We start from the raw sequence: 13,606 nt of genomic DNA, 5'->3' as shown, positions 1-13,606 counted from the left end.
TCCGTTTCAGTTTTTATTGGAAATATTTGAACTTCGCAAAACAGTCCTACTGAAAGAAAATCCGCTTACAGTCAAACTTGTTCTGCCTTCAGTGTGTATTCTGCAGTCACCCGAAAGCAGATAAATAGGGAGTTTGCAGTTAGCGAACCCATCTGGGACATTCCTTCCAACTGACGTCTCGAAAGATAAAACAAAATTTCAATTCAGTGACCAGAGACCCCTCCTGAGAGATGGTCGAGGCATATAAAAAAGTACAGAAAGTCGCTGCAGGTTAACATAAACACATTGCATTCCTTCAGTAATTTGCAAACCCATTTCCAACAGGGTTTCACACGCTGGTAGAAGCGAGTGATAGTGGACTGTTTTGCCTTTTGGACAGGCAAAGACTCCAGCCAGGGTCCTGGAGCGTCCCAGAGTAATTCTCGGACAGTCGAAGGCTACTGAGGAGAGGAATGTTTGTCAAACAGATCCACTATCTGTCTCTCTCTGGCATCAGATTATGTCATTAACAACAAAAGAAAGAGGAGCAGGAGTAGGCCATTCAGCCCCTCGAGCCTGCTCCGCCACTCAGTACGATCATGGCTGATCTTCCAACTCAACTTCATCTTCCCACCCTAACCCCATACCCCTTGATTCCCTTAGTGTCCAAAAATCTATCCATTTCACTCTAAACCTAGCGACTGAGCCCTCTGGGGTGCAGAATTCCAAAGATTCACAACCCTCTGAGTGAAGAAATTTCTCTTCATCTCCGTCCTGAGTGGCTGACCCCTTATCCTGAGACTGTGACCTCCACCCACTGCCCCTCCTCCCCTCCCCTCACCCACCCCAATCGTCCTAGATTCTTTTAGAGCCAGGGGGAAAACAGCCTCTGAGCATCTGCCCTGTCAAGTCCTCTAAGGATTGTCTACGTTTCAATGAGATCACCTCTCATTCTTCTAAACTCCACAGAATGTATTCTATACTCATCCAGATGAGGCACTACGCAGTCAGTGAATCTTACGTTTAATCTAAAATTCATGAAGCAAGAATTGTCGGAGATGAGAAGCCATCTTCCCACAACATGCTTAACGTTGTTGCTGGAATGTTGAATATGTTAACATCACATTTTCATATGTGTGAGTTTTATTGTTAAGCAGTCATCTTGATTAAAACCTTCTTACGAGGAAAGGTTGCTTTTATCCTGCATTTAAAAGCCATTTTAAAAATGACCGATTAAAGCCTCGCATGTGATGTTGAAGGTTTCAACCTCTGTCCCTAAGGGGTTCGTGCTGCCAATTGATTTTCTTTCTTCCCTAGTTAAAGATTAATCAAAGAATCAAAGCAGGCGGGAGGCGAGCCGACGGTCAGTCCCCTTCCCGCTCTCCCCCGACCAGCTCCTGGACCGAGGAATCTCTGGTCAGATCCTCCAGGTTGTGGTAGCCCGTGTCCAGGCGGTGAGGGGCTCGGAATGATGTTGCCCGCTGCAGAAACTCCCGGTGCATCCTGACCTCCGCCTCTTCGTCGCTTTCGAAGGGGCGGCTGAGTTCAGATTCCTCGTCCAATGAGCTCCCTGCGGAAACAAGACAGACTCAGATTGCCATCTTGCATCAAGACGCTGGAGTGAAATAACCACAGGCCAGAATCCAGCACCACAACTTGTCTTTGTATATTGCCTTTTAATGCAAAGTTCAAGGTGTTGCCTGACTGGGAGCCAATATAAATCAGCAAGAAAAATCTACAACTGACGCTTAACTGAGAGAGCGCTGCACTGTTGAAGAGCCAGTATGGAGGAAGCATTCCACTGTCAGAGGGGTAGTACAAAGGGAACACTGCATTATCGGAGGGTTAGTAAATCAGTAAGAAAGTCTACGATTGACACCTAACTGAGAGAGCGCTGTGTCGAAGGGGCAGTACTGAAGGAGCACTGCGCTGTGGGAGGAGGAGTGCTGTGGGAGCATTGCATTGTGGAAGGGGCAGTACTGAGGGAGTGCTGCACTGTCAGATGGTCAGTACTGAAGCAGTGCTGTACTATCCACAGGCCAGTACTGAGGGAATGCTGCACTGTCAGAGATGCTCTCCCGTCTGCCCTCTCAGGTGGATGCAAAAGATCTCACAGCCACTACTTAGAGGAGCAGGGGAACTTGGTGGGAACATCTTAAAAGGAGGAGAGCGGGGGCCAGAGAGGTTTAGGGAGGGAATTCCGGAGCTTAGGGCCCAGGCAGCTGAAGGCACGGCTGCCAATGGTAGAGCGAAGGAAATCAAGAATGTGCAAAGGGCCAGAATTGGAGAAGCGCAGAGACCTTGGAGAGTTAGAGGGCTGAAGGAGTTACATAGATAGGGAGGGGGAGAGGCCATGAAGGGGTTTGAACACAAGGATGAAAATTTTAAAATTGAGGCATTGCCAGACTAGAAGCCAATGTAGGTAAGCGAGCACAGGAAAGTGATGGGCGAATGGGATTTGGTGCAAGTTAGGATACAGTTTTGGATGAGTTGAAGTTTACAGGGTGCAAGTTAGAAGGTTGGCCAGGACAGTGTTGGAATAGTCTGGGCAAGTAACAAGAGAATTGATGAGGGCTTCAGCAATACATACAACTGAAGCAAGGGCAAGGTGGAGGAGGTTAGAAGGGCATCGAGGAGAGGAAATCAAGAAGCAGGAAAACCGTTCTCAAATTGAGAGGTTCTGGACAAACATAAGTTAGACTCGGCAAAGATGCAGTGGGTCTCGCAACACAGCAAAAATGCAGGGATGATTAAGACAATACAACATGGTGCAGTAAAGTAGCAGCACAGACCACTAAATGGGAAAAGAAAGAATTGTATTCGCATAGCGGCCTTCACTGCCTCGGGACACCCAAACATTTTTACAGCCAATGAAGCACTTTTGGAACTGCAGCCAATGTTGCAATACAGGAAACACCACAACCTGCACACAGCAAGCTCCCACAAACAGCAAAAACACAACAGTTCACCTTTGTCTTAAATTATGTTAGTCGAAAGATATCTATTTGCCCCAGGACACCAGGGAGAGCTCCCCTGCTCTTCTTCGAAACAGTGGCAATGGGATCTTTCATGACATAAAGGTGGAAAGATATAATAGTATTAGAAGCAGTTCAGAGAAGGTTCACTTGACTGATTCCTGGGATGAGGAAAGGTTTGACAGGTTGGGCCTACGTCCATTGGAGTGTAGAAGAACGAAGGGTGATCTTGTCGAAACACATAAGATCCTGAGCGAATAAAAGCAAAAAAAACTGCGGATGCTGGAAATCCAAAGCAAAAACAAAAATACCTGGAGAAACTCAGCAGGTCTGACAGCATCTGCGGAGAGGAACACAGTTGGCGTGAGGGCGGATGTGCAGGGGGATGGGCCGGACACGGTTGAGGGCCCTGTCAACCACCGTGGGTGGAAAACCTCGGTTAAGGAAGAAGGAAGACACGTCAGAGGAACTGCTTTTGAAAGTGGCATCATCAGAACCTGAACGGAATTGACAGGGCGGATGCGGAGAGGATGTTTCCCCGTCTGGGAGAGACTAGAACTCGGGGACACAGTTTAAAAATAAGGGGTCCTCCTTTTAAGACTGAGACGAGGAGAAGTTTTCCCCCCTCAGAGGGTCATTGGACTGTGGAATTCTCTCCCCCAGCGAGCGGCGGGGGCAAGGTCATTGAATATTTTTAAGGCTGAGTTAGGTAGATTCTTGATCGACAAGGTTATAGGGGGGTTAGACAGGAAAGTGGAGCTGAGGCCACAATCAGAGTAGTCATGACCTCATCAAATGGCAGAGTAGGCTCGAGGGGCCGAATGGCCCACTCCTGCCCCTAATTCATACGTTCGTATGTAGGACAGACAGTTTAACCCCTTGTCAGAAGATGGCACCTCTGACAGTGCAGCACTCCCTCTGTACTGGCAATAGGAGGCGTATAGTAGAAGCAAGGTGGCTTTCAGGAGAAGCCTCTCATTCAAAAGGTTGGCAAGTATGTTTTGGAATAATGTACAGCTTAGATATTAAGAGCAGACACATGCGGGGCTGCTCAACCGTGGGATGATATATTAGGCGTGTCAGATAGCTCCACTGGCTGTAAAGCTTCTCATCAGTGCCACCCCACAGTCTCTTGAAGGGATTAAAAAATTCCATTCAGCTCTTAAAGAAATAATTTAATCTCTTTTCCTTTAATAGAGCCCAGTGTCTGATCTCTGCCATCAAACATTAAAGCTTCAATGTTAAGGGAATCACCTACATTTTTAATCTCTCCCTTTTCAGCGATGTGAAAGGATTTTTATCTCCTAACACATCTCTTCCCTGTGCAATTCTCATTTTAAGGTTCATTTCTAATGACATGATGATTCTTATCAGCCTCATTCTAAACTAATTTAATGTATTGGTGCATTTGGATAAAGGAGCGTCTCGAAATTGCATACTGAAAACTGACCTGAAAAGTACTGGGTGAAGTAAGGGAACATCCATCAATGTTCACCCTACACATTGTTCTCGAAATGGCTTTGTGATTAATGAGCAGATTGTATCTGAACCCTTGCGTTCAGTTCTGGGTATCATGTCGAAGGAAGAATATATTGGCCTTGGAGGCAGGAGAAGTGCAGATTAATGGAAAGAAGGACCTTACATTTCTATAGCGCCTTTCACGACCCCTGGACGCCCGAAATCACTTTCACAGCCAATCGAGCACTTTCAAAGCGTGGCCACTGTTGTAATGTAGGAAACCCAGCAACTAATGTGTGCACAGCAAGATCCCACAAACAGCAATGCGATAACAGGTAGATAATCTGTATTAGTGTTGTTGGCTGAGGGATAAATATTGGCCCAAGGCACGGGGGCGAACGTTTGCCAGATTATTACCAGGGCTTCAAGGGATAAATTATAAGGACAGTCTGCGTAAAAATTGGCTTGCGTTCCCTTGAGGTTCGAAGGTTGAGGGGTGATTGATTGAGGTGTTTAAAATTATGAAAATAATTTCATACAATCAGTACTGAGAAACTGTTTCCTCTGATGGGGATATCAGAACAAGGGGGCATAACCTTAACTGAGAGCCATGGGTAAATGGAGTTGAGGTACAGATCAGCCATGATCTGAATGAATGGCAGAACGGGCTCAAAGGGCTGAATGGCCTCCCTCTGTGCCTATGTTATTAAGCGCAGACTGGATACAGAAACATTCAAATGTAGCCTTTGCATGCAATTCACACCTTGGAAACATTGGTGCTTCTGAAAGATGAAGGGTAATATTTAAGACATGGATGCTTTTCACAGTCACTTTTCTGAGTTCAAGTCCCACTCCAGAGACTTGTGCACATAACCCAGGCCAGTACTCTCAGTCCCAGTCCTGAGGGAGTGCCGCACTGTCGGAGGTGCCAACTTTGGGATGAGACATAAACCGGGCCCCGCCTGCTCTCTCAGGTGGACGTGAAAGATCCCACAGCCACTATTTCAAAGAAGAACAGGGATACTATCTCCAAAGTCCAGGTCAATATTTATCCTGCAACCAACATTAATAAAAGCAGGTTATGTGGTCAAGCTGGGAGCTTGCTGTGCACAAATTATCTGCACAGTTCCTACATTACAATAGTGACTACGCTTTTTTTAAAAAAGCATTTCATTGGCGGTGAAGCTCTTTGGGACCTCCTGAGGTTGTGAAAGATGCTAAAGAAATGCAAGTTCCAGAACTTCGAAAATCCCAGCCCAAAACTAGAGGCCATCAATATCAGACAGTCGCCAAGAAATCCATTCGGGAATTCAGGAGAAACTCCTTCACCCGGATAATAGTGAGAATGCGTAACTCACTACTACACTTTCTTGAGGCTAATGGCATAGATGAATTTAAAGGGAAGCTGGATAAACACATGGAGGCGAAAGGAATAGAGTTTTATGCTTTTTTTTAGAAGTTCATTCATGGCATGTGAACGTTGCTGGCAAGGACGCCCAACCCTAATTGCATTTATTGCCCATCCCTGATTGCGTTGGCGAAGGTGATGGTGAGCCGCCTTCTTGAACCACTGCAGTCCCGTGTGGTGAAGGCACTCCTAAGGTACCCTCGAGGAGGGTTTCGACCCAGCAACAGTGAAAGAGCGGCCAATATATTTCCAAGTCAGGATGTTTGTGACTTGGAGGGTAACTTAAGAGTGGGCGGTGTTCCCATGTGTCAGTTGGCGCTCTGGTGGTGGAGGTTGGTGATCAAGTGAGATGAGACAGTTTGAGAGGAAGCTCAAGTGGAGCATAACTGGACTGGTTGGGAGGAAAGGCCTTGGCCATATGTCCCAGGAAATTCTACTAGTTGAGGCCTTTGCTCACCTTCATCTGCGCGACTGCGAGGATTGTCCTGTTCCTCAGAGCCAGGATCAGTGCCTGAAGAGGAGTCCGGCAATGCTTGGCGGCCGTACATCTCATGCCATTGACTGAACGCCGTCTCAAAGGACTTTGCCAAGCAGACCGTGATGGCCTTGGCCTTCTCCGCCTTGCTGCACAGGAAGACGCGACACTGGAGCTGCCCTTTGCTCTTGCAGATGTAGAGGAAGACGTTGGTGTGGCCCCTGTCCGCCGTGCAATAGGCGATGTCGTGGAGGTAGGTCTTGGTGATCTGCCGGCCACTCGAGATCTCCTTCACCTCCAGGTAGCGCGGCCTCACCACCAGGGCGTGGTCCTTGCAGGCCTTGGAGGACTCCTTGCCCACCAGATGGTTGACCACCTCCCTGGTCTGTTCAACCTGCAGCGAGTAGATTTTCTCCATCCCCATGTAATGCACCTTGAACAGTGGGTCACCGTGGGACAGGTTCTTGGTTTTGTCCTTCTTAAACCTCCGACGGAAAACAGCTGGCGAGTTCTTAATACTGTGAATGAAGTGGAAATTGTTGAGCGACATAATCTCAGATGTCCGAGGACCCCTTCAAGACTCTTCGGCTGGACGAGTTAGACCTGGCTGTGGAAAGAGAAAAATTTCAGAGAAGAGATCTTGCTGAGTTTGTCCTTTTCTTTAATTCTTTCATGGGACATTGCTGCCGATCCCTAATGGCCCTTGAACTGAGTGGCTGGTCAGGCCATTGCAGAGGGCAGCTAAGAGTCAACCATATTACTGTCTGGAGTCACACGTAGGCCAGACCAAGCAAGGTCAGCAGACTTCCTTCCCTAAAGGGTTTTTTTTTTACAGCAATTGATGATAGTTGTCATGGTCCCCACCATTACTGAAACAAGCTTTTTTTCTAGATTTATTAATTTAATTTAAATTCCATCGGTTGCTATGGTGGGGATTTGAACCCATGTCCCCAGAGCATTAGCCTGGGCCTCTGGATTCATTACTACTGTGCCACGGTCTCCTCGGGTCTAGCTCTTGCTCAAGAGTATGAAGGGACAAGGTCAACCATCACCAATTCCACCAGCCAACCAATGACAGAGAGAAGTGAGAGACAGCGAGAAAGACTTGCATTTCTATAGTGCCTTTCAACAACCTCAGAACGGCCCAGAGCACCTTGCAGCCAATGAAGTACATTTTAAAGTGCAGTCACTGTTACTGATTTGCAGCCAATTGTTTTGAATTCCATCCATGACATCCAACTTGTGCACAGCAAGATCCCACAAACAGCAATGTGATCTTGACCTTTTTTTTTGTTAATGATGTTGGTTGAGGGATAAATATTTGCCCAGGACGCCAGGGAGAGCTCACCCCCTTGCTCTTTTTCAAAACAGTGGCCCCCCCGGGATCTCTTACACTGCCTGAGAGTGGGGACAGGGTCTCAGTTTAACGCCCCATCCCAAAGGCGGCCCCTCCACCAGTACAGCGCACTCTCAGCGCTACACTGAGCCTGTCAGCCTGAATTTTCAGTTCCAAGTCTCTGGGGTGGGACAAACATCTGACTCGGAGGTGAGAGGGGTTCTCGCTACTGAGTCAGGGTCGACACACTCCAGAGACACCTGCTAACTTTCAAGGAGAAAGTGTCTGTCTACCCATTCGACACCTTCCCTCCACAGTACAGTCTGGATTTGGTAACTCATATGCATAAGCAAGCACAGGGGCAGTCAAAGCAGCATACATCACAAAAGGCGGCCATTTGACCTGTCGTCCTGGGCCGGCTCTTTTGAACGTACGCTGTTTGACTTAAACACAGCGACTATTTTGTGCACAGCAAGATCCCACCCCCAGCAAAATGAGATGCCTGTCCCAGCGCCTCAGGGCGTTCGAAAGTGCCTTACAGACGTACTTCCTTTGACGTGTAGTCACTGCCCCTGTCTCTTGGTGGGGAGTTTATAATGCCGATAGGGGTGAGATGAAGAAGGGGGTGGGGGGGTGGGAGGAGGCTCATGTGGAGGGCACTAACTGCGGCATGGACCAGTCAGGACGAAGGGCCTGTTTCTGCGCTGTAACTGTTAGCAGAGACGATATCCAACCCTGCCCAACCTATGTGTGCCGTTAATCTCTCCTCTTCCTAGAGCGCACTTTTGCTTCATTCACATTGTCCACGGCACTGACTCATCGGCTAACTCCGTTACATGCAATGGCCTGCGCGGAGAGAGGATTGAAACACGTAACTTCCAAAAGTACCTAACAAACACATATAGGAGGCTTTTAAATTGCGGATTGTGTTGTCGAACTCACTGAGTAACACTCGAGTCCCGTTTCCAACGGAGCTCTTTCTTATCCCATGGCAGCCACAGCAGCTCACCCACTAATTAAATTCTAAATAATTAACTCACTTTTTCCTCGCCCGTGCGCAGAGAATTAAATCTTTCCCTGGCAACCGCACGGCCAATGAAAAGGCCAAACACAAGTGAAGACAGTCCTTGGAGTCACCGCCATAGCAACCACAGTACCCAAAGGCTTTCTTTACGAGGAGATATCACACACCCTCCGCTGATGTCATTGTGTGTGGCACGCTGTCTGGACTCCCCTCCCTCTTGTTTATCGATCCAGAGTTAATTTATAGACAAAAGCCATCAAACACGACAGTCAATTTCCACGTAGCAAGCTCTCACAAACAGAGCAAGGAAATGCGACCGTGTCCAGATAAGGTTGTTTCACTGATGTTGCTTGAGGAATAAATATTGGCCCCCAGGACACCAGGGAGAATCACCCCTCCCCGCCGCACCCCCCAAGCTCTTCTTCGAAATAATGGACGTGAGAACTTTTACGTCCACCCGAGAGGGCAAACGGAATCTCGGTTTAATGTCTCATCCAATAGACGGCACTTCTGACAAGGCAACGCGCCCTCCCTCGGTACTGCACTGCGAGCGTCAGCCTTGAGTGGGACTTGAACCCATGACTGCCTGACTCAGAGGTGAGAATTGGCAGCAATAACTGCTTTCTAGGTGTGAAGACTCCCACGGGTGAAGTGAAGATCTGGCTGTGCATAACAGTCACATAAATGGTGCTGAAACAGTTTTGCACTTCAAGTGTGATGATGCAGTACCGGCATTTCTAGATGCCCTCTTACACCTCAATCTTAAAATCCTTATCCTTGTTTAGAAATCTCTCCGTGGCCTCTCCCCATCTCCTCCACCACAACCCTCTCCTCCAATTCCGGCCTGCTGAGCATCCCCAGTTTCCATTGCTGCCCCATTGGAAACCATGCCTTCAGCCGGCTGGGCCCTGAGCTCTGGAATTCCCTCCCTAAAGCTCTGCGCCTCTCTCTTTCCTCCTTGAAGTTGCTCCTCAAAACCAACCCCTTTGACCAAGTGCCCGCTACAACACCTCCTTACCTGACTCAATGCCAAATTACCTCCGAAACGCCTCGGGACAATTCGCCACGTTGAAGGTGCTACATAAATGCAAGTTGTTCTCCCAATGTGCTTCAGATCAGTTTTCAGTGAGCAATTTTGAGACGCTCCCTTATCTGTGTGAAAACTGATTAGAACCAGGCTGACAGGAATCTTCACATCTTTGAATGGACCTCCCAAGAAAGTCAAAAGTAAGGATTTCGCCATGAATGGTTAGAGATTTGATCCTTCCATCTGGGAACTTGCTGTGCGCAAATTGGCTGCGGTATTTTCCCCAACAGCAACTACACTTCAAAAAGTACGTCATTGGCTTTAAAGCATTTTGGGGCATCATGAGGCTACTTATGAAAAGATGTTGGGTGGGGGTTGGGAAAGGGTAAAGAGAGATAGAAACGGGGCGGGTCCCAGCAGTTAAACGGTTAAAAAGCTTCAATTTAAAAACAAGTAAGAGAACATTGCATGTGTTTAATTTTTTTTTTAAAAGACACCTTCTCCCGCTGGTATAATGTTTGTGATGAAGAAACCTGAACATTACCTCACCTGGGTCCCAAGCCTGGGCCTGTGCATCAGTTGCTAAGCAAGTGCATCTAAAATTACCCTTAGAGACAGAGAGATTGCGGCTGAGGTTATACAAGGTTGAGTGCACAGGTGGTTGGGGGTGCACGGGTAGTGGGGGACAAGTGAGAGAGAAACAAAGAGGGAATTGGAAATTTACTCTCTGCCCCACCACCCCCCCAACACACCCTCCGCCCCGCCCCGCAAAAGTGGGGTTCCCACAGTTATAATCCTAGTTAGATTATGATGGTGGTGATTCTGGTGTTACAAAGAGTTTTAGTGGAGGCAGCCACACGGTGTGAAACATAAGAGGCCACTCAGCCCCTCGAGCTTCTCCAGCCATTCAATGAGATCATGGCTGATCTGCGACCTAGTTTCATATTGTGGACCTTTGCCCCACAACCCGATGGCTAACAAAAATTTATCAATCTCTATTTTAAAATTAACAATGGATCGAGCATTAATTGCCAAATTCCAGATTTATTTATCTCACTGAATTTAAAAGCCCCCAAGTGCTGTGGCGGGATTTGAACTCATGTCCCCACACCATTAGCCCAAATCTCTGGTCACATAACCATGAGCCCCCATCCTCCCCATAGTAAAAGGGTTTGGCATAGAAAGAGCTAATGTGGGACTGGGTACAGTAAAGGAACACATGACCCAGCCCCACAGAAGAATGAGGGGGGAATCTCATAGAAACCTATAAAACTCTTACAGGACTAGACAGGGTGGATGCAGGAAGGATGTTCCCGATGGTGGGGGAGTCCAGAACCAGGGGTCACAGTCTGAGGATACGGGGTAGACCAATTAGGACTGAAATGAGGAGAAATATCTTCACCCAGAGAGTGGTGAGCCTGTGGAATTCGTTACCATAGAAAGTAGTTGAGACCAAAACATTGTATGTTTTCAAGAAGGAGTTAGATAAAGCTCTTGGGGTGCGAAAGGGATCAAAGGGTATGGGGAGAAAGCGGGAGCAGGCTATTGAGTTGGATGATCAGCCATGATCATAATGAATAGCAGAGCAGGCTCGAAGGGCCGAATGGCCTACTCCTGCTCCTAGTTTCTATGTTTCTATGACCTGAGTCTAGAGGGCAGTCTTGTACTAGACAGAGACGTGCGTAGAGGCAAGCATGGAGACAGCTCCTCACTTAGACCTCATACCGCACACAAGTATATAGCTACTAGTGGTTAATAAGCACTTACTGTTAAACTATATAAGACTCAGAACCTCTTCATGAGACCTACTGAACTACACACAACATCTTACAACATGGTGGCATCACTACCCCTCTCCACAACCCATGCTGACCCTTTGTCAAGAACTGTTTGAAGGGTCACAGAATAAACTGCCCACAGGTTCTTCCGTTAGCCTTGATGCTGTAACTTCCAAGTTCATAACTAAGATACAGCCTGCCCTTTTTCACAGAATTGCATTCTGGAGTCAGATTGCAGCTCAACTCTCGATTTAAACTCTGAGTTTTACAAATAAGTCACCACAGGAGTAAAAACTGGCTTTGGGTTTCCCATTTTAACCCTGGGTTCCACATGGTTCCACAGAATGTTTCAGGATGTCTAACAAGGTACAATGCAGCTTCACAAAACCTGCAGACTCTACCACACGCAGGGCAGGTGGTGCTTGAAGGTTTGGATAGATGGGTTGTTTGGACGCCTCACCGCCTTGACTTTGCCTCTCTCCACGTTCCCAATTTAAGTCTGTCCCTTCCCGAGTGAGCCTCCTTCGCTATAGTCAGTCACAGGCTGGAGACTCCCAGGGGTCGGCGGGTAGGTTTGACCTCTTCAGGGAGGTTTAGAAAACACCCCCCCGAAGCGTTTCCACCCTCCTCCTGGGAGTCCCTCACCACGACCGCTCCTGGTCTAATGACTCTCACCCGTCCTCTGAAACTCTTTCGAGTTATCGACAGTCACAGATTGCAACTCTTTCGAGTACAATCACAGTTCTTGGTTTCCGGGAGTGGGACATGAACCCACAACCCTCTGATTCAAAGGCGAGGGTGCTATGAACTGAGCCACAACTGACACCTCAGCAATCCAAATCTGTCAAGGATGGGAAATAAATTCCAGCCTTGATACAACGCCTGGATCCTGAGTATGAATTAGAAAAATAAGTATGTGAGGGTTTTGGGTCCATGGACCAAAAAAAAAAGGGGGAGAGCAGAAAGATTATTTGAACGCACTGAACCCTCCTCAGTCAGAGTTCCCTGGTCTCTCCACCCTTTTGACCCACAATCTTTATTTACAAAACGACTTTGCTTCGCTGACCGCTGGCTTGTACAGGTTGGATCTAGATTGCGAGCAGATTCTGTCAGAGCCTCTCCCACTCTCCAGCCATCGTTTCAGACAGCCAAGGGCAACCATGGCTTTTCCTGGGTTAATTCCTGTCCCCCCTCCCCAACTCCTCCAAGAGCAAAAAGCTAAAAGCCACATCAGAGTACAAATTAAGGCAGCTTCCCCAGAACCTTCAGTCCCTTAAAATATAAATGCATTTTTTCTGAGAGAATCTAAGAGAAAACCTGTCCTACGATTATATTCACTGCAAACATTACTTATACTTAAAACATGCAAGTTAAGCCCTGAAGGTTTTAATTTACCTGTTCTTTGTGGACACAAAGCACTTTGCCGTTCGAGTCTCTTATGACCTGTTGTCTGCGTCTTTCTCTGTCTCTCTCTCTCTCTCTCTCTGGCATTCCTCCAAGACTGTTACTATTTGCAGCCAGTGAGGTTAGGAGTCGCGTCAAGCATCAGTCAGCAAACGAAAGAGAAGGCAGACCCCAGGACAATCCCTGCCTTCCAATTTGCGCAAACACATAACTGCACGTAGGCTGTCTGTTTGGCTTAAAAACATCTGAGCACACTTGAGGGGGGGGAGGAATAGCAAAAGGGGAGAGAGGAATTAAAGCCAGTTCCTCGCTCTGAATGGAGGCTGCCCAAAGGCTTGTGGAACCTTCTGATCTTCTGTACGAGCAGCATGGAAACCCAAACATAACCCCACCCTAAATTAACCCCATCGTTCCCCAATGACCCCAGCCGAATGTAACCCAGATAACGTCCCTTAGATAACCCCAGCCTAAAATAATCCCTGATAAATAAACCTCGTGGACTCCCAAACAAATCCCCACAGACCCCCAGATAAGCCCCACCATGAAATGTTACCCCCCTAGTCCCTTAAACAACCCCCCCCCCAGATAAACCCCCCACAGTCCCCAGGTGCTGTCTGCAATGCCTATCACTCTGGGACCATCTTCCCTCAGTTCATAGCACCCTCGCCTTTGAATCGGAGGGTTGTGGGTTCATGTCCCACTCCCGGAAACCAAGAACTGTGATTGTACTCGAAAGAGTTGC

At 47.7% G+C, this 13,606-nt stretch overlaps 1 protein-coding gene across 1 annotated transcript; it reads right to left on the bottom strand.

The window, feature by feature from the left end:
* Window positions 1-13,282, bottom strand: LOC144671848 (uncharacterized). The gene is made up of 3 exons (XM_078533897.1): window positions 12,856-13,282; window positions 6,278-6,898; window positions 1-1,549 (listed from the first exon to the last, which is right to left on the bottom strand). The coding sequence occupies exons 2-3, from the start codon at window positions 6,843-6,845 to the stop codon at window positions 1,344-1,346; spliced, it is 774 nt and encodes a 257-aa protein (XP_078390023.1). The 5' UTR covers window positions 6,846-6,898; window positions 12,856-13,282; the 3' UTR covers window positions 1-1,343.
* Between the last annotated feature and the right edge of the window lie 324 nt (window positions 13,283-13,606).

The sequence above is a fragment of the Cetorhinus maximus genome, chromosome 34, assembly GCF_964194155.1.
Source record: "Cetorhinus maximus chromosome 34, sCetMax3.hap1.1, whole genome shotgun sequence".
NCBI classification, from domain to species: Eukaryota; Metazoa; Chordata; class Chondrichthyes; order Lamniformes; family Cetorhinidae; genus Cetorhinus; species Cetorhinus maximus.
The sequence above is the reverse complement of the archived record's forward strand: the minus strand, read 5'-3'. Positions and strand labels throughout refer to the sequence as shown.

Bases quoted from the DNA above. Each gene is read 5' to 3' on its own strand.
- LOC144671848 (XM_078533897.1), bottom strand. From the start codon at position 6,845: ATGTCGCTCAACAATTTCCACTTCATTCACAGTATTAAGAACTCGCCA. The intron at 1,550-6,277 runs GTGAGCAAAGGC...TTGTTTCCGCAG, and splicing joins TCGCAGTCGCGCAGATGAAG to GGAGCTCATTGGACGAGGAA.